Source organism: Aplidium turbinatum, chromosome 14 (genome assembly GCF_918807975.1).
Source record: "Aplidium turbinatum chromosome 14, kaAplTurb1.1, whole genome shotgun sequence".
NCBI lineage: Eukaryota > Metazoa > Chordata > Ascidiacea > Aplousobranchia > Polyclinidae > Aplidium > Aplidium turbinatum.
This window is the reverse complement of record NC_137485.1, coordinates 16,403,126-16,421,568: the sequence shown is the minus strand read 5'-3', so window position 1 is coordinate 16,421,568 and position 18,443 is coordinate 16,403,126. Positions and strand designations below refer to the sequence as shown.

Sequence of the window (18,443 nt, the reverse complement as noted above, 5' to 3'; positions counted from 1 at the left end):
ACCCTAGGGGGCATACACATGACTTAACATTCCCAGATATAGCCTATATTTTTGTCTACGTTTCGGTGAGTCCGATTTAGTGAGTCCGATCCCTATTCAGTGATTTTTTTAATTTTTTTTTTTACATATTGGGTACTGTAGCCTAATTATCATTGCCGTTTGAGGGTTAGGGGTTAGAGGTTAGAAACTCACCGAATAGTAGCAGACCCATATAGGATATATAAGGATATATAGATATAAGGATATAATATAGGATAAATATTATTCAAAGGCCTTTCAAACATCTGCTTTGCTTTTTTGCTAAGCATTGAGCACTTTTTGTAGTATTAATAGTTTTTATAATATAGGATATGTATTCTAGGGTAAACTTTTGTGTCTTGTAAACATTCATTAACTCAAGTATTGTTTTATCTGCAGAAAAATAAGTGTTGCAAATAGGTGTTGAATATTCCAGTAGCTACAGATACATGGAAGGGTAAAAGTATTCATTATATTGGATTTGTACAACGTATGGGGTAAGTGTTTTAGCATTTCAAAATACCATAAACAGTTAGATTAAGTAAGCTAAACAAACTTGTTTATTTAAAATTGCCTAAAATTTAATTAAGTGCAAAGTCAACATATTCTGAAACATTTTACTTGATACTGTACTAGCTTATCTCCTGAATCTAGTGCAATCAATTGACTTAATGCCTTGAGCAATCACTTGTCACTTACAGATTTTCATAGTCAATGCGAGTCAAATAAGCTTGTCAAATGAAAATCTATCTAAGAAACTTCACTCATTGTAGTCTGTAGCAACTGCATCACTGAATTTTTGCCATTGCTCACTGTTTTTGTCAACAATTTAATTTTATTTGTATGGTTATAGGCAAGCTGATGAAGGTATGAGTGATAGAAAAAGTAAAGGTGCCAATGCACCAGCTGCAGAAGACCTTGAAAGAGAATCTTCCGCCAACACAGAATTTTACACCGTTCAAGTATCAGACTCAGTTTTTACGGTTTTGAAACGTTATCAGAGTCTAAAGCCGATTGGTTCAGGAGCCCAAGGAATGGTACGCGTTTATGCTGCCTAATATTAGTTTTGTCAGTTTCTGGCCATCCACAACAGCTTTTATGTATAATCATTAGGCTATATACGTTTACACATTGCGTTTTTCAGAATATCATGACTTACTTTAGACTACACTGGTGTGTTTTCATCAATTTAGTACTTTTGAATTATAGTATCAGTTGTATGTTGGTAGTTGCGTATAAGTTACCAGTATGGTACTAATACAGCTACCCCACCCTGTATGTGAATTGTGAAGTTATGCAACAGTCCTCTTCTTTGCACATTAAGATACTATGTAACTTGAATCGTTGTCTCCTAATCTTGTCCATTTTTTCATTTGGTAACACTATCCAACATGCAATCTTGTGAAGAATATTGAAGCAGTGAGACCAAAGCGAGTTATTGTATGAATCAATGTTATGTTTTTATCTACTTTCAAGCAATTACAGTTCAATGCAGTCCTTGCTCTTGAAATGCTTTCGTGTTGACTTATAAAGAACAATGTCAAAAATGAACTACTAATTGATATCTTTAAAATTTAAACTTTAGAAACCGCACAACAACTTTAGCCTCTTTCTGAATTAAACTGTTGTATTTTGTTGTACTTTTTATTAAGTTGTACTGAAGAGAATTCAATATTCAAAATCGCAATCTACAACATGATAACTTGGTGTTATTTGGACTTTGTCGTACATTTACCTTGAATATAAACTTTGATTATTCAAGAATTAGTCAATGACATATTTGGGAACTCAACTACTTTAATCTTGTTTTTTTGCAGGTCTGTGCTGCTCATGACACAATACTTGGACAGCATGTTGCGATCAAAAAATTAAGTCGTCCCTTTCAGAACCCAACTCATGCAAAGAGAGCGTATCGTGAGCTTGTGCTCATGAGGGCGGTCAACCATAAAAATATCATCGGACTATTAAATGTATTTTCTCCGCAAAGTTCTTTCGATGATTTTTCCAATGTATACTTGGTTATGGAATTGATGGATGCCAGTCTATGCCAGGTTCGAAGATGGTTAGGTTAAAATCCTGTGAAAAGAAATAATTTCACAATTATAGGCCTAACTTTGAAGACTAATTGTAAAATAAAGCTCTGGGCATGTGACTTAGTCACATGGTAAATAATTTTTTTTTGAGATCCCATTCTATATCCCTCGCTACTGGGAAAATGTTTTTTTATTATCGTGGGATGACGAATCATGACTTCAGTTTGGTAAAATTTATTGAAATTTTCGTTCTTGACGTGTTGATTGTGGAAGAAGTGACATTCAGAGTCATCATTGTTGTGTCATGGCCATGATCTGACAAACTTGATAGTTTGATGCTGAATTCTCAACTCTTATATTTCCGTTGTGAGGTCACAAAGACGAGCTCTTGCGGTGCACTTTGGGTGCATGTGCTCTCTCTTTTGTATGATATTCAACCCCTTCATCATTGAAGTGGCATTTGCATTGCTGTCTTGCCGTTTCAACGTGGAATGAAATCAACTTTGTGACTGTCAAAGTTAAAAGCTTGTGTTTCTTCTTAGGTGATTCAAATGGAATTGGACCATGAGCGATTATCTTACTTGCTCTACCAACTCTTGTGTGGAATCAAACATTTACATTCTGCCGGGATCATTCACAGAGATCTAAAACCCTCCAACATTGTAGTGAAATCAGACTGCACACTCAAGATACTGGATTTTGGACTCGCAAGAACAGCCGGGGGATCCTTCATGATGACTCCTTACGTTGTAACTAGATATTACAGGTATCGTCGTTTGTTTTCAAGTACCGTTTCACGGTTTGTGTTTCAAAATGCTTTTAAAATCAATTTTTTGATCACATGCTAAAGGCTTACAGCAGAAAATGGAGTCCTTTGCATGTTGTCAAGGATAACTGTATTGGCAACGAAAATGTCTAAGTGTATCGATGCTCGCAGCCTTGACATTCTTGATTAAATTTTCTTCAGACTAAGCTACACGGTTACAGGCGGGGTTTCCATATGTTTGAAAGGCCTATGAATAATAAATGGACAGCGTCTGCTTCGCCGGTCTGCACGAGGTGGCTATTTAATGCAAGTTGATACGAAATGACGTAACTGTTGGAAACCGCAGTTGTTCAGTTTATTTATTTTGTGCTGACGTCATTGCAAAATCTTCCTATAAAGTGTGTGGTGTCTGTATGGTGCAGACTACTGTTCTCGAATTTTAATTACATTGGCCGCTACCCACACACCCTGCAGTGCGTAATGATTTGTTTGTAATTACAATGTTGTTGATGTTTTTAGTCCGCTCAAAAAGAAATTTTCAGTAGTGCAGTGTATGAACCCAGGCAGCAAAATCCGTCATTTTTACATTGATTCAACGTCTGCGGACGTTGAATCAATGTAAAAATGCCGGATTTGTTATCTGGGAATAGGCAACAGTTTTGTGCGCTGTATCGGTCACTTGTCCGACAAGCATGTTTTGCTTTTGCTGTTTACCTAATTGTTCATGACCGGAATACAAATACGACCACAATGTGATAATAAATACCGGACGGAAAAGGTTGCAGACTTCCAAAATAACACAACAGGGTTTGGCATCCGATTCAAACATAACAACCTATCAGTTGATGCAATGAAGTTAGCACGGCCACCAAGGCTAACAATTCAAGTTAAGAATATTATATTAGTTGGCAACGCAATCCGGTTCACTCAGTAAAATGCACTGAGTTTTAACCAGTCTATGGACTGACGTGAATTGATTGGGTTAGACGCCTACACAAATATTCACCTCAACCACAGCGTATATCAAGGTTATTGCATCGAAAAACATGTAATTTTTAATCAATCCCTAGAGCTCCAGAGGTGATCCTTGGGATGGGTTATCAGGAGGTTGTGGATATCTGGTCAGTTGGTTGCATCTTCGGGGAGATGATAAGAGGTCAAGTCCTCTTTCCTGGAACTGACCACATCGACCAATGGAATAAAATCACTGAACAGTTGGGAACGCCCTCGCACGTAAGTTCAAATAGTTATAAATTAAAAGGCGATATTTTGTGGCATAGTTCAAAATCATGACTCATAGAGGCAGATGACCCGTGTTGATGCGCAGTCTGCTTCAGGCAGAGATGGCCATTGAATAATTTCGTTGTGTTATGCTTTCTCTTGGGTGATTCAAGTACCGTATGCCAAAGAATTAGAGACGGGTTCGAAATCAAGTTTTATTTAGCTAATTCAACTCAAAGCGATACCCGTTCAACGTAAATACGTTTTTATCACTCAACATTCCATTAGTATGTTACCCAACGTCTATCTCCAGACAAATGTTATGAAAGAAAATTTGCAGGTTTTTGAATCTTAAAAAAAAAACTTTAAAGCGATTTTCTGTTGAGGACACAAGCAATTTTCTGTTGAGGACCCAGTTTTCTTTTTGATACAAATTTTTAAGCCCTTCAACAAAAAACCTATTGAGAAATTTTATTTGTTTAGATTGGGTTGGTCTTTCTCCTGAGTTTGCATCCACCCATTTTGTTGTTTTAATTTTGGCTTGAAAGCCATGAAAGTTGTTTTTGGCTGTAACAAAACAACAAGCTCCTGATTTAGGTTAGATCAACTCAAATGTATGTAGATTGTAGAATAGACGCAACTGGGTTGTAGCAATGTAGCAGTGCATTGGCTATGTTGGCCAAATCTGTCAATTTCGCTTTCATTATTCTAAACTGGCAATGGTGTCTTGTGGATGTCTACGCTGTCATCCATGTTTTAGCCCTAAATTCCTTATCAAATACTTTGTTTTTGTATTCTTTAATCGATTCGAAAACCAACAATAATTTTCCGAGACTTAATCGATTCGAAAACCAACAATAATTTTCCGAGACCGTATGGGCAAAGAGGTGGTACGGTCGATCCTTACACTCGTCACTCGCTTTTTCATCCAACAATAAATTCTCTGTTTCATTTGCCGCCATGGCTGTCTTGTGGTTGCTACGTTTTTTTCACGTACAACCTCCAATGCATCTACAATTGAGATAATATAGAATCATCTCGCATGTTGTGCCTAATGCTCAAGGTTGCAGTTACGCGTCTCCAAAATGAATAATTGAATGGCTTAATGAGATGTATTATGATGAGTCCAAATGTAGCGCGTAAAATGCAGCAGCCCATGCAATAAAAATCGCATAGTTGAGATGGTAGTTATAATAGGTTCGTTATTGCGTGTTCTTTGATTTTTTTGTATGGGAAATCTATTTTGAATTTACTCCTGTTCGGACGCAGCATTGCATCTTTTAAACAAAGAACGTGTCGTTGTTTCTTGATGCTCAGCCATAGCCTTAAAACAAATCGGTATAACTGTGGTCTAGAGTCTCTCTAGACCAGCGGTTCTTAAACTGGGGGGCGCGAAAGGTCCACAAGGGGAGCGCAAGCGATGTCAAACTATGTGACTAAACGCATGTGACTAAGTGGATTTATTGCCAGGATAAAGCAAAAAAGTCCCAATGCCATTGGATCTCACTGCGTGATTCACCGTGAGGCTCTGGCCTCCAGGACTCTACCAGCTGCAATGAAAGATAAGCTTACAATAATCATACGAGCCGTCAACTTCGTCAAAACCAGTGCCTTCAATACGAGACTGTTTACCAAGCTGTGCAAGGATATGGATTCGAACCATAAGACTCTCCTCTTCCTTACATCTATTCGTTGGTTATCGAAAGGTAATCAGTTAGCCGCGTGTATGAAATGAGAGATGAACTGATGCTATTTTTGGAAGCTCATGGGAAGCAAGATCTCTTTCTGCCATTTTCATCAGAGAAGTTTCAGCTGGAGTTGGCATACCTCGTGGACATTCTCGAGGCCCTCAATAACTTAAATCTGCTCTTGCAGGGCAAAAATACTAACCGGATTAATAGCTGTGATTCCATTCGAGCATTTGTGGCAAAGCTGGGGTTGTGGCACCGCCGAATACAAACAGGAAATGCAGCTTCATTTACCAACCTAGATACTGCACTTGACAAAAAGCAACTTGAACTGAAAGGTGAGCTTAAGGCTGAAGTGGAGGCTCACCTTCAGCTTTTGAAACAAAAATTCGAACGCTATTTCCCAGACTTGGGTGACACCGACCTTCCAGAATGGAAGATGACAAGAAATCCCTTTCGTGCTAACGAGGACATTCTTCCCGACGGTTTGCAAGAGGAATTTTTGGAAATAAAGTGTAACTCCACTGCAAAAGACGATTATGAAGCAATGCCACTAACTGATTTTTGGGTTAAATATTTGCACATATACAAGGGAGTCGGTAGCGTGGCGATACGCACACTTCTTCCGTTTTCGTCCACTTATCTGTGCGAAAGTGGCTTTTCTACAATTTTGAACATAAAAACAAAACATCGAAACAAACTTATTGATTGTGAAGCCGATCTGAAGTGTGCATTATCAGCTACAAAGCCTCGAATTAAACTTTTTGTTTCCGAAAAACAATTACATCCCTCACATTGATGAAAGCTAAATATAAATTCCTGTAGTCATTACACTTTAATGTTTGCTAATTTTGTAGTTTGGTGGGGCGCAAGTTTGGATGGCACGTCAAAGGGGGGCGCGGCTCAAAAAGTTTAAGAACCCCTGCTCTAGACTCTACAAGGCAAGAAGCCAGGTTTCTAATAATTGCAAAAAAACAGGCTTTGTTTTTTAACACAGCATCTTATTAAAAAAAAAACAGGATTTCATCAACAAACTGCAACCAACCGTCCGGAATTACGTTCTGAACCGGCAGTTTCAACGCGGCCACCCGATAAACCGATTGTTCCCTGATGGCTTGTTTCCAACTGACTCAGAAAGCAATGGTCGGCTTCGAGCCAGCCAAGCCAGGGATCTATTGGCTAAAATGCTGGTTGTTGATCCTATCAACCGCATAACAGTTGACGAAGCTCTTCAGCATCCCTACATCAAAGTCTGGTAGGTCAAAAATTAAAGTCGGTGTTGGTAGCACATGTGTAGTTTTTTTGTGTCCCTACCAAGACAGCAAAATCTGTCATTTTTACGTCTGCAGATGTTAAATCAATGTAAAAATGACGAATTTTGCTGTCTGGGTAGCTGCATTCCCAAACCTTGTCATTAATTGAATAAATAAAGCAAGTGAAAGTGACCATAGTTTAACTCTAAATGACTATGTGCCGTTAATGTAAGTTATTAAGCAGTGCAAAAATATCGAGGAAGTGGAATTTTTTTGATTACGGCTTTTTAAAATCTCTATCAGTGTTCAAAGCTGGTGAGCTGAATATATGATATATGAAAAAATTGAATAAAAAGTCACTTTTTACATTCAAAGTCTTGCTGGCAGAAAGTGACAAGAGCTGAATTCGCGAACTGAAATTTGTTTCCGCAGGTATGACACTAGCGAAGTTGAGGGTCCTGCGCCGAAACTGAGTGACAATGCAGCCATAGACGAAGTCGACTATTCGGTTGAAAAGTGGAAAGAGGTCATTTGGAAAGAGGTGCAGCTATGGCTCACCGTTGACACAAGCGTACCCAACCCTGTTATACCGATCACTCTGCCCGACGAAAAGAACGAAAACAATTCGAACGCAGCCACCGATGTGAAAACAGACAGTCATGTCATCCATTCTAGCAAAGGGGGCGGAAGCAAGAAGTAGTATCAGTTGCTTTCTTCTTTCGTTCTGGTAATGACTGGATCTCGTATCTCAGCCGACAAAAGTTGCCGTTTTTACATCGTTTCAACGTCGCCAGACGGCAACTTTTTCCGCCTGGGAGAAGATGCGTTTGCGTAACCGGATATGCGAAACACACGCACCGAGAACAACGACAATCATTTGACTCACCAGAGATAGGAAAATCGTTCTTATTTTGTTATGACGTGGCCGATCGGATCACGCTCTAAATGTTCTCTAGTATCGAGCAGCTGCAAAGAGCCCAGTTTTAGCCCATGCAAAATTGACGTGAGTGTCATCGTCAATCTAACGGATTCACGACAATGGAAGTATTAATGTGAATTATGTTTCTAGCTTTTTAAAGTTGTAAAATCTTGTTTAACTTTACATTGCGCGGTTTGCTGTCAGATTTATGAGGTTACTCTTCTTTTGTACTCTCGCTACCGTGCACAAAACACAGCAACTACTTTTCGAAACAAAAAAAAGTTTACACCTACAATTTTTTTTTTTTTTCTATACAGCATTGTGTTTTTGTTAGTGATTCAAAATGTTAAAATTATGCGCCTGTACTTATTTCGTAAACTTTTAACGTAGTAGTTGATTTACTAACGGCCTAATCCGTGTTTCCAATTTTAATTTTTCTATAAATTTGCTACCGTAGCTCTAGTTTCAACTTTCAATATCTCCTATAAGACCTATTGTGATGATGCATCGCACTTGGCCTGATGGTAGTGTTTTTGGTTTTACAGAAATGGATATTACAGGGTGACCAACAAAATGAGTTAAATTTTTTTGGGTCATTCTAGATTTTTTTTTATATTTCCAAGCTGCTAGTTTAATGTTTTCTCGGTATACTTCTTCTTGCGCAGCTGGCTGATTTAGTACATTTGTAGGTGTATTTGCAATTGCTGCCAATATTCTTTATCAGTAAGATAATGCCGTTCGCAAAGCACTTTCTGACATGAGCGAGTAGCGTTGTTGTCTCTATGACGTTACTTTCAAGCTTTACGATCTTGAGTTGTGTTCAGTTGTTAAAATTGGAATAGATTTAATGTTTTTCCAGGTAAAGTGTCGCGTCTGTAAAAGCCTTGAAACAAACCCAATTGTTCAATATAAGTTCCTGCATTTGAACTCTAGAGCATGGCATGTTCTTCTCGTTGATGCTTGGATGTGAATGTTGAGTCAGCTCAGTAATCTTAGAGATTGGCGTCCAAACGCTAAAAAATTCTTCCGAGTCCCACCGGAATAATCGGCTGTTGTCCCACCGGAACACAGCTTGTCAGCTGCGTAGCCGAGTGGTGAGAACCCTTGGACGGCAATCGAAAGGGCGCCGGTTCGACACCGCTCAAGAGCATGCGGCTGTGTCTTTGGCAGGACACTTAAAAGGCATGCCTGAAGGTGGACACGAAGATTGGCTTCCTTGCCTTCCCGTCCACTTAATCTAAATCTTCAACCACCGGGTGTAAGCCTGGATACGACAAACAAAAAAAATCGGCTGTTACTGGAGTAAAATTTTACTGAAATCAAATTGAACCGCAGACCGTGAAGAAAGTCTCCAAAGACCTGAATTTGCCAGTCCGCCTCTTTCGACGCTCACGAACCTTCCGAAACGCCCTTCAAAAATCGGCACCTTGCCGACTACAAGACTGTCCACTACGGAACGACATGTGTACCACCAAGAACTGTGTTTACAAGATCGTATGCAAGAAATGCAGGGAAAGCTACATAGGCAGCACGATCCGCCCAACTCCCGCCTAGAAGAACACCAAAGCTCAGATAAAGTTCGGTCTTTGATCATTAAAAACGTGCCTCACCGACTTTAAATTTACAATCATTGCCAGAGAAAATGATCCGGTACAATTGCGTTTCAAAGAGGCCACTTTCAAAAGTGGACAGAATCCAAAATCAGCAACCGTGCCGAAAGGGAAGAACTACGTCACCTGATCTATTAATCAACCGATTTAACACAATTTCATAGCAATAACGCCTTATAACACAGAAACTCAACAGACAGCAGCCTCAAGCCAAACAAAAGAGCCGCATTCAAAAACATCTTGCTGACCTTAACACTATTCGTCATAAGCATATAACTAGGGAACTGTGTTTCGAAAGCTAATGCAATTCGCTATTACCACAGTGAACTCGCAGCATCAGGCTAAAACATCAGAGTGAAAATTTTTCTTGTTTTGTCCGGATCCATCCGCTTTATATTTGGAAGCACGGTGAATGTATTGTGGATAGGCTACATTCCGTATCTTTTTTATTGTTGGTGATTCGCATGAAATGGGTGGACACTGGACCTATTAGTGCTGTGGAGTCGATGAAAAGGGTGGAATTTACCATGACTAAACGATGCGTAATAATCACAGCTTTAAGTGCGCCGTACATGTTAAACCAGACATTTTTTTTAAGTTAGTTGTGATTTGAGAATAAGTTTAGATAATTTTGAAAAGTTTATGTAGTTTTTTTTACCTCAACTTAGTTTCAAATTCTCACGATTTCTAGAGAAATTCGTTTAGGATCATGAGAAATATTGGATAAATACCAATATCAGAGTTACTCCACAGCCCTTTTCGCTGTTCCTTGTATTGCACCGTTGTTTAATCATGATGTTTTAGCAATATTATCAAGAACTCCATATTTAGCTAATAAGCTGTTCTTCGTGAATTGCACTTGTATTTTAATTGTGCGGTAGTGGTCACAAGGAATTTATTGCACCACTATGCTTGGTGGAGTGTTCAAACATTGGTGAAGCTTTCGGTTGGGAGGGGGGTCAAACTGTCCAGAATAAGGATAACGGTGAAGTAAAGCAAGAAAATAGCCGTCACATTTTATTTATTTGAACAGTCCCTTACTGTACTTACACTATATCGTATTGGAAATCCTAGTAGGTAAATTTTACCGTACTTCATATTTCTACTTCCCCCATCCCCTTCAATTAGGCTACCACCACGACATTGTGTTTTCAATACGCAACGTACGTCATCTATTGCTGAAGCAATTCGATGCATACATGTTTGAACATGAACAAGCATGCTACAACTACAGCGCTAACTGACGCGGTATTGTGTTGAGTGCAGCCAAGTCAGTCGGTTCCAAGTACCGCATGGGCAAGGCTGCACCACCAGTTCTTACATTTACAGCAAAATCCGTCATTGATTTTACGTCTGCAGACGATTAATAATGTAAAAATCGCTGATTTTGCTGCCTGGATATATTGTACGTGCATGTTACTTGGGAAAAATCTAATTTTTATTCGCATGCAGCTTCTTGATCGAGATTACTCTCGTTTCAATAAAAGAAAAATTTGAAAGAGTATACTATTCATAGATCGACTCGTGGTTTAACTTATGGTACCATAATAATTTATTTCGACAATTACGCTAACGAAGCAGACAAAAATGTATACATCGACGACAACCGCCTTCACTATGACAACACTCTGCCGTGCTAACGTCCAAGTGTTAACGCTTTTCAAGTTTTCATGTAGCTTGATGTCGGTTCAGTGCTGGCAGCTGAAGTTGGTTCATCGCAGTAAGTGCACCACAAACGAAGCAAGTTTATTTTCCAGTCGTAAAGGAATCAAAGTCTGGTTGCCCGTTAACTGTGGGCTTCTGCATTACAATATTTTGCGATAAATATAATACACGATCTCTCAATAGATTTCTTCGTCACAGCTTTTCTCTAGATTTTAGATAGGGCACTGCAAAATAAGAAAGCATTGGAATTAAAAATAACTGGAAATATCCAAAACTTGAGGTGGCCGATAAAAAAGCTTAATTAACCAACTGAATGACATAAGGCTCGCCAAGTGAAAAAGGGTGGTTTAAACTCACAGATCGAATGTAGTGTGGAAGACAGAATCGATGGCACTGATTAGGTCGGTAGTGGTTGTAGAACGGTGGTGCTCGTTGAAAGCTTGCAGGGAACACTTCCTCGTGAGGAGACAAGCGGCGTACGCGGCTGTGAACCCGGGTGGGGTTTTCATGGCCGTTTGTTTGTGGCTAAAAGCAGAAGAAAGTGACGTACCGGTAAATATTAAGTCAATCTGAATCTTAGAAGTCAGGCTGGGTTGAATAAAGAATTTTTGAATTCCATGCATCTGGTTGGTGGTTTGGTTGGTTGGTTTTGAATCTTTATCCTCGGACTGACAAAGCCTTGATTGGTTATTTCTGATAGTTTCGCATACTTGTAGAGGCTCTTGACGCAGGGCCGGTTACCGAGATTGGCAAAGAGAAGTTTTCCCATTGTTGAAGTGTTGTTGCCGGGAAATTATTTCATTCACTAGCTGCCACTGAATGGAGAGCAGTCCTGAAATGCGTTGCTCAAGCGCAAACCCCGAGAGTCGAACTTGCGCCGCGTGATCTCGAGCCGGGCGCGTAACTACTGAGCTAACGGTGCGGTGGCGCACTAAAAGATCTTGCCTCAGGCAGTTTAATTCATTCGGGAAGTTTTACGTTTGAGCGTTTGGTGAATTTTAACTTTCGGGATTAGATTCTTTGAAGCAAAATGGAGAGAGAGATTCACCAAAACCAACAAAATTTATCCATCCAGAACAATTCTCTATTAACTATTTGATACAGTTTGAATAAAAGAAATCACAAATAGGATAGATCACATTACTACGTCAAAAATTCATGATTGATTATAAAAAAATACTTTGTAGGCCCCTTCTACTGCATACACTTGAAAAGTTATTGCAGATAAATAGGTACATTCCGTTCAAAGCACGCCTTCCCATTTCCCAACTTGACAAAAGAAGGATGCCACTCGGATGTAATGTTCATATCATTGTATAAGCTTACATGTCAGGAATCAGATGCACTGCCGATGTACTGCCGTTAAGCTATTTAAAAAAAGATCATCCAAAGACATTTTGTCATTAAACATGAGCAAAGCGGCATTAAATGACAAATTGTTCTAAATATTCATACCGACGGTGTGTCCAGTAGGAGAACACCATCATTGCTCCAGATAGTAAATCTCCTTGGCCTCCACATCTTCTTGGACTTCCTCGTTCGTCCACAACAACAACTGAGATACATTCCTTCGGTCAATAAATTAAAGAGCCTACAGTGAAAACTGTGGACAACACTCCGTACACGGCACTTACCTTCATTTCCGCTTGCAATGACATCAACGGCACCTTTTCGGACTACAGTTACATCACCGAGAGCTTTGCTGACAGCGACAGTTTCGCTTATGTCTTGAGATAATTCTCTCGTACTGGGTTCTTCTACAGTGAGGTTCTGCACCGATGTAACATTCAAAGTAAAACGTTGCAAAAAAAGAAATTAATTAATCAAAGTTCACTCCTTTTAAATGGTTTTAATACGTAAAATTGCACGTACCAAAGAAGTGAAAAGCCTCTTGAACTCCACAAGATTAGGAGTCAGTATTGCTTTTTTGTATCCGCGTATCACGTGTGGGTCTTGAGTGACAAGAAACACTCCATCCTGAAATAGGACAAAAAATGCAATAGAAAAATAATGAATTTAATTCTACTTGAATTACAACCTTCTGATGATCCCAGTCAGAGTGATACAGGATGTAAAGGTTTTTAAATGACTAGATATTAATAACGGATAAGGTAGTGTACAGTTATTAAGAATAAAATGTCACATAGTGTGTGTCAAAGTTCCTTGCATATTGGCTGAAGAAATAAGTAAACAATAGTAGACTTGAAGCACATTAAGGGCCAGTTATTTCTAGCTTACATACTAACAGCATCAATCACGAGTGGGGTATTGTTTTCTTTTGTCGAAATAATAATCTTCTTGGCAGCTTCTAAATTGGCAGGGGCACGGCCAAGCCCTGGTCCTATTAGCACAGCATGTAGACGCGGCAGCCACTCACGAATGACATCCATGCCTTCGGGTTTATCCCTATGAGACAAAAATGAAAAAAATCAATTTAAGTGAATTGAAGACATGTTTATAACGTACAAGTCAACTGAAAAGTGATATAAATGTGTATGTACATATGAAGCCATATTTCAACAGTTTACTACGCTTATATAAACGTGTTTTACTGGTTTCTACTTGTAAATGACAGGACAAACAACTTATAATAAACAGGTCGTTGATATATACCTTGTGTTATAATAAATAGTTGAGCACTTGGGTTTCTAACTTGTCATCTAGCACCTCATCTTACAACTAAAAAAACTGCAATAGTTTTATAATGTTTAAATCAACTCACAGTAGTGGATGGACTATCAACTCTGGGCTGTAGGACTTGATTGCAGTAGCAGCATCTTTCGTGCATATTACATGAGACAAGTCAGCGCCCTACATACCCATGACAACAGTTTAGCGATTATCGCTATACGTATATGATATGAGGAAGTGGTGCTGGTGTCCCTTAACTTCTGTCCCGGTTTCAGGATGTTAGAAGAATAATTAGTTGCAAATTATACAACAATCCATCAACTGTAGGATGCAACCAAATGAATGAACATCCAGTAAATAACAACAACCAGAGGGGCAGTAAGTAGTAAATTTTTATAAAAAGGATTTGCCACCGTAAAGGCAGCTTCTTCAGATGGATTTTGAGGAAGTCACTTTTATGGTGGCAAGAAGAAGTTCTTTTATTTTGCATCATCAACACATGTGAAAAAAAAAAACAATACAAGATTACAATGTGAGCTAGGTTGTTTGCTGATGATGATGGGAGGCCAAAGGTTTAGAAGCAAGATGGGAGGCAAAAGCTTTAGAAGTAAATTTCACTGGTTACCAATTCTGAATGTTTTTCACATTGCAAAAAAATAATACAAACTAAAGAATACAGAAATAATCGTACATCATAAAGTCTAACTTTAATGGCTACTAAGGAGTTTGATTTTTATTAATGTTTCATCATACATCCATATTCCATATCCTTGTGAAAGTAGCCTATTGCACACATAATTAAGCAATGATTATGTATGTTGATGCCTCGTTGATGCAATTTTCTTACACTAACTACTTGCTGCATGACTTGAAGGATAATTTCCTTCTTTCAGCTATCGGCCAATGTACAGTAATTACAATCTTTTACAGAAGACAACTATTATGTGAGTCAAATATATCACAACTATACTACTGTATGCAGTCAATAATTCAAGTATTCTCTTCTGGCACATCATCAAGTGATTTTAGTACGTACTATGACGTATTCCCTTTTTATATTCTGACAACTTAGTCATCAGACCAAACTACACAATAGATACGAATATTAAAATGAAAGTTCTTGGTACCTACAACTTTCAGGGCAGTTATTCCAGCGAAATATGGTGCTCCTGTGTACCTAAACAGAAATACTGATAAGTAATTGCAATGCATGCACATATATACTACATCAGATCACCTACATTTGTTACAAAAGTTTCACACACTTTAAAACAAAATTAAATCTTACAATTATTTCATATAATTTCAAGAAGACTTCTTTCCAAGCTGCAAAAATTGTTGTATATATAGAATGAAACTTTAGATTCCAATCCACAGCATTGATAGTATAATGATTTACTTACTCTTCACATCCACCAACCACTGCCACCCTCCCTGCTTGTCCTTTGTATTGATCATATGATAAGCGTGGCACTGCTGTAAGGAATTCATTGAAAACGTCATCATTTTTATACATGGCAGAATAATTTGCAGCACCCGATCCACTTTGAAAAGTTCTAAACAAAATATAAATAAAAAATTGATAATGGCTACAAAATAAGCTTTTAAACCAAACAAACTATACAACTGAAAAATAAAATTAGGAATTTCACGGTCACATGAAAAAAACTTGGAACACATTTCTACTATTTTTGTCATAACCAGGCTAAAGCCTGGTGATTGAAAATGAAGATAAATAAGCCAATCTTCAAGTCCACTTTCAGGTATACGTTTATGCTCATGAGCAATGTCAAGCCGGCACTCTTTCGAGGGTGGTATCATGGCTCTCACCACTCGGCCATGCAGTCAATTATTTCTACTATTTATAGAGATTATTATTTTTAATTGTTATTTACCAGATGGTGATTGAACACGAATTTTTAAAACAAACCAAAACTTTTTGACAACATATGATAAAAATAAATACCAAACAATCCATAATACTATCTGGTTGATTGAATTAAGTTTCAAAATGAGAATTAGTTTTATAAAAACTGCAATCGGGTGGCTTCAGTATAAGCAAAATACCATACTGTTGTTCAAAAAAATGTAAAAACTTCCAGCACTACAATTTAGCTATTGAGGTTCTTAAGCATTGTTAAAGTGAATGAATCTATAAAGTGGATAAATGTATCATGCAATACAGAATCCTACCTTGAAAAAAAACTTTGCGAGGATAGCTTAGCAGAGACTTCCTTGCATAAAATTAGTTGTAAAACCTTAATGCTAACAATTACATTACAGGCTTTCCCAATGTTCATCACATAGCACCAAGTCCACAACTGGCAAATAAAAAAATTAAGCTTATTTAAACTTAAACTCAAAACTTTAAGTGTTATATTTTACATTTGGTCTAACAGTTTTTGAAAAGGTGATATTACAGATATCATACAAGAAAACAATAGCCTGTGAAGCTATGGTTACTCATCAATTGAGCATGGAAAATATGCAATCAAACACATAGCTTTACGATACACAATATCACACACACACTACAACCATACACACTTGAAACCAAAAAAAGCAAAAAATAGCAAAACAACAAACCTAAAAAAAATGAATTGATAAAATACTTTTTATCAGAAATCACTAAAATAGTGTCAATCTTCAATTAAAATGCCACCAAATCTATTAGTTTTACAGTAAAAATGTAACTGGTAGCCTATGTTCAGTTATTCTCACAAAACTAGAAATTTGCCTGAGTGAACTAAAACTAGAAATTTGCTTGAGGTTGACATCAGATCCCCTTTTGCTAATCAATGATTCACTCAAATAAATTTGTTAAATCCAACATTATTGAAAAAGCATAGAAAAAACAATCTTAATTCTTAATCCATAAAATGCAGAATGAAACAATAATGATTTTAGTAGTAGCCTATGTGCCTATTGTGACAGTACAATTAAAAATACGATAAAACAGAAAGTTGTAACTACAAAAATATTCAAATGAGTATGGTAGCCTACTTAAGCAGCTTCCATTTTAAATCATTAAATGATTTGGAAAAATAAGAAATGCTTCCAGGCAGTGTCAAACCAAGATCCTGCAAAGTTTCACCAACACTGAGCTGGGCCTACAAGTGTACAGTGCTTCCAGGCAGTGTCAAACTAAGATCTCGCAAAGTTTCACCAACACTAAGCTGTACCTACAAGTGCACAAGCAACAAAGAAAAATTATGGCTAATAACGCTATTGTTTGTTGTTGATGAAAATGGTACCGTACCATCACTCATGGATGGAATAACTCCCCGACAACAACACTTCAACCATCAGAAAACTTCACTCTGTCAATCTTGGTAACCGGCCTGTGTCAAAAGCCTCTACAACTATGCGAAACTACCAGGAATAACCCATCAAGGCTTTGTCAGTCCAAGAATAAACATTTAGGACCAACCATGCAGCTGAGGAAAAAAAGAAATTTTATACTTTAGTAACATACCAGCATGGCCACCTGGAGATGCGGCCTGATTTGTCACATTTTGCAGATTTTGATTACAGCTACTGCTAGTGCTTGACTGACATTTTTTGAGGTGTTTTTATTTTTTGTGGTTTCCTAATGACATAAAACTTTTTTATTGCCTTGGGGAAGCAATAGCAAATGAGAAAAAGTAAGTTGAAAAGCGCTAAATCAGACTGTTATTGAAAAATTAACAGTCTGTCTAAAATCTTCAAAATCAAATTTTTTTTGTTTTTCAACATGTGAAGATGTTAAAACCTATTGTGTCATCAGGGGAAAAGAATAAAGAAAGCGTAAAAATCTAATTTTTAGAAAAATTTATTTAAACGTTCGCCCAAAGTTAGAAAAACCTGAAAATTTCTGCAAAATGTGACAAATCAGGCCGTATCTTTAGCTGGCCATGATACCAGTGAGTACCATAACCTAAACTAACTCTCCGTATTTTCTCACTAACACGCAGAAATCTACATTTTCCAACTCTTGTCTTAAGGATTGAAATGATGGTGGTCCTGAGCGTCGGTAAGTGATTTCTGCTGAACAGCTGTGCTTACAGCGTTGCCAGACTTAAACAAATATATTTCTCTAGTTTATCAAATCTCTAACTCATATCCCAAGAACACTTTTTGCCGGCGCTTTTTGTTTTCTGGAAAATATTTTTTTATTATTACTTCACTAAAACTGCCAAATTTTTTAATGATAATTCAGGTAAAGGCCTTAAAATTTTTAATTGTTGGGACAAATTTTTTTATCTGGCAACTTTGTTGTTACTTCAATGCTAGTGTTGCCAAATGCAAATTTCGGTCACCAATTTTAAGAATTCAATATTCAATTTAATTTTTGGTTGGTTCTGAATCTTTGTCCTCGGACTGATAAGGTAGACACTTAAACATAAAAATTTATGGTAAGACAAAGGAATCATTAGACCAATCAGAAGTTATAGAAACAGCGTTTCAACAAGTTACAAAAAGTTACAGGTAAAACAGAGAAAATACGCAAACATTTCTGATAGAAAGTAAAATCAGTAAACGTTTCGCCGTAACCAGCGGGATCTAGTGGGTTTATAACCAAGGCTAGAGAATACATTTTAATGACGTGAGTTCGATTCCCACCCCTGTCATAACTCTTTGTTCTTCTGTAAATACTAAA

At 37.7% G+C, this 18,443-nt stretch overlaps 2 protein-coding genes across 2 annotated transcripts; one reads left to right on the top strand and one right to left on the bottom strand.

The window, feature by feature from the left end:
• The first annotated feature begins 422 nt into the window (after positions 1–422).
• LOC145783680 (mitogen-activated protein kinase 8-like) lies at positions 423–11,044 on the top strand. Its single transcript, XM_082595570.1, has 7 exons — positions 423–515; positions 872–1,055; positions 1,836–2,069; positions 2,594–2,817; positions 3,888–4,050; positions 6,746–6,981; positions 7,412–11,044. The coding sequence occupies exons 1-7, from the start codon at positions 511–513 to the stop codon at positions 7,677–7,679; spliced, it is 1,314 nt and encodes a 437-aa protein (XP_082451696.1). The 5' UTR covers positions 423–510; the 3' UTR covers positions 7,680–11,044.
• Positions 11,045–16,120, bottom strand: LOC145783682 (ATP-dependent (S)-NAD(P)H-hydrate dehydratase-like). The gene is made up of 10 exons (XM_082595571.1): positions 15,998–16,120; positions 15,208–15,360; positions 14,936–14,981; positions 13,896–13,984; positions 13,420–13,579; positions 13,046–13,150; positions 12,808–12,943; positions 12,629–12,728; positions 11,531–11,698; positions 11,045–11,397 (listed from the first exon to the last, which is right to left on the bottom strand). Exons 1-10 carry the CDS (start codon positions 16,102–16,104, stop codon positions 11,379–11,381), a joined length of 1,083 nt encoding a protein of 360 aa, XP_082451697.1. The 5' UTR covers positions 16,105–16,120; the 3' UTR covers positions 11,045–11,378.
• Positions 16,121–18,443: the final 2,323 nt, after the last annotated feature.

Bases quoted from the DNA above. Each gene is read 5' to 3' on its own strand.
- LOC145783680 (XM_082595570.1), top strand. The intron at 2,818-3,887 runs GTATCGTCGTTT...ATCAATCCCTAG, and splicing joins GTTGTAACTAGATATTACAG to AGCTCCAGAGGTGATCCTTG. The intron at 6,982-7,411 runs GTAGGTCAAAAA...TTGTTTCCGCAG, and splicing joins CATCCCTACATCAAAGTCTG to GTATGACACTAGCGAAGTTG.
- LOC145783682 (XM_082595571.1), bottom strand. From the start codon at position 16,104: ATGAACATTGGGAAAGCCTGTAATGTAATTGTTAGCATTAAGGTTTTA. The intron at 12,729-12,807 runs GTAAGTGCCGTG...AATGTATCTCAG, and splicing joins CATTGCAAGCGGAAATGAAG to TTGTTGTTGTGGACGAACGA. The intron at 11,699-12,628 runs GTATGAATATTT...TTCTGCTTTTAG, and splicing joins TCCTACTGGACACACCGTCG to CCACAAACAAACGGCCATGA.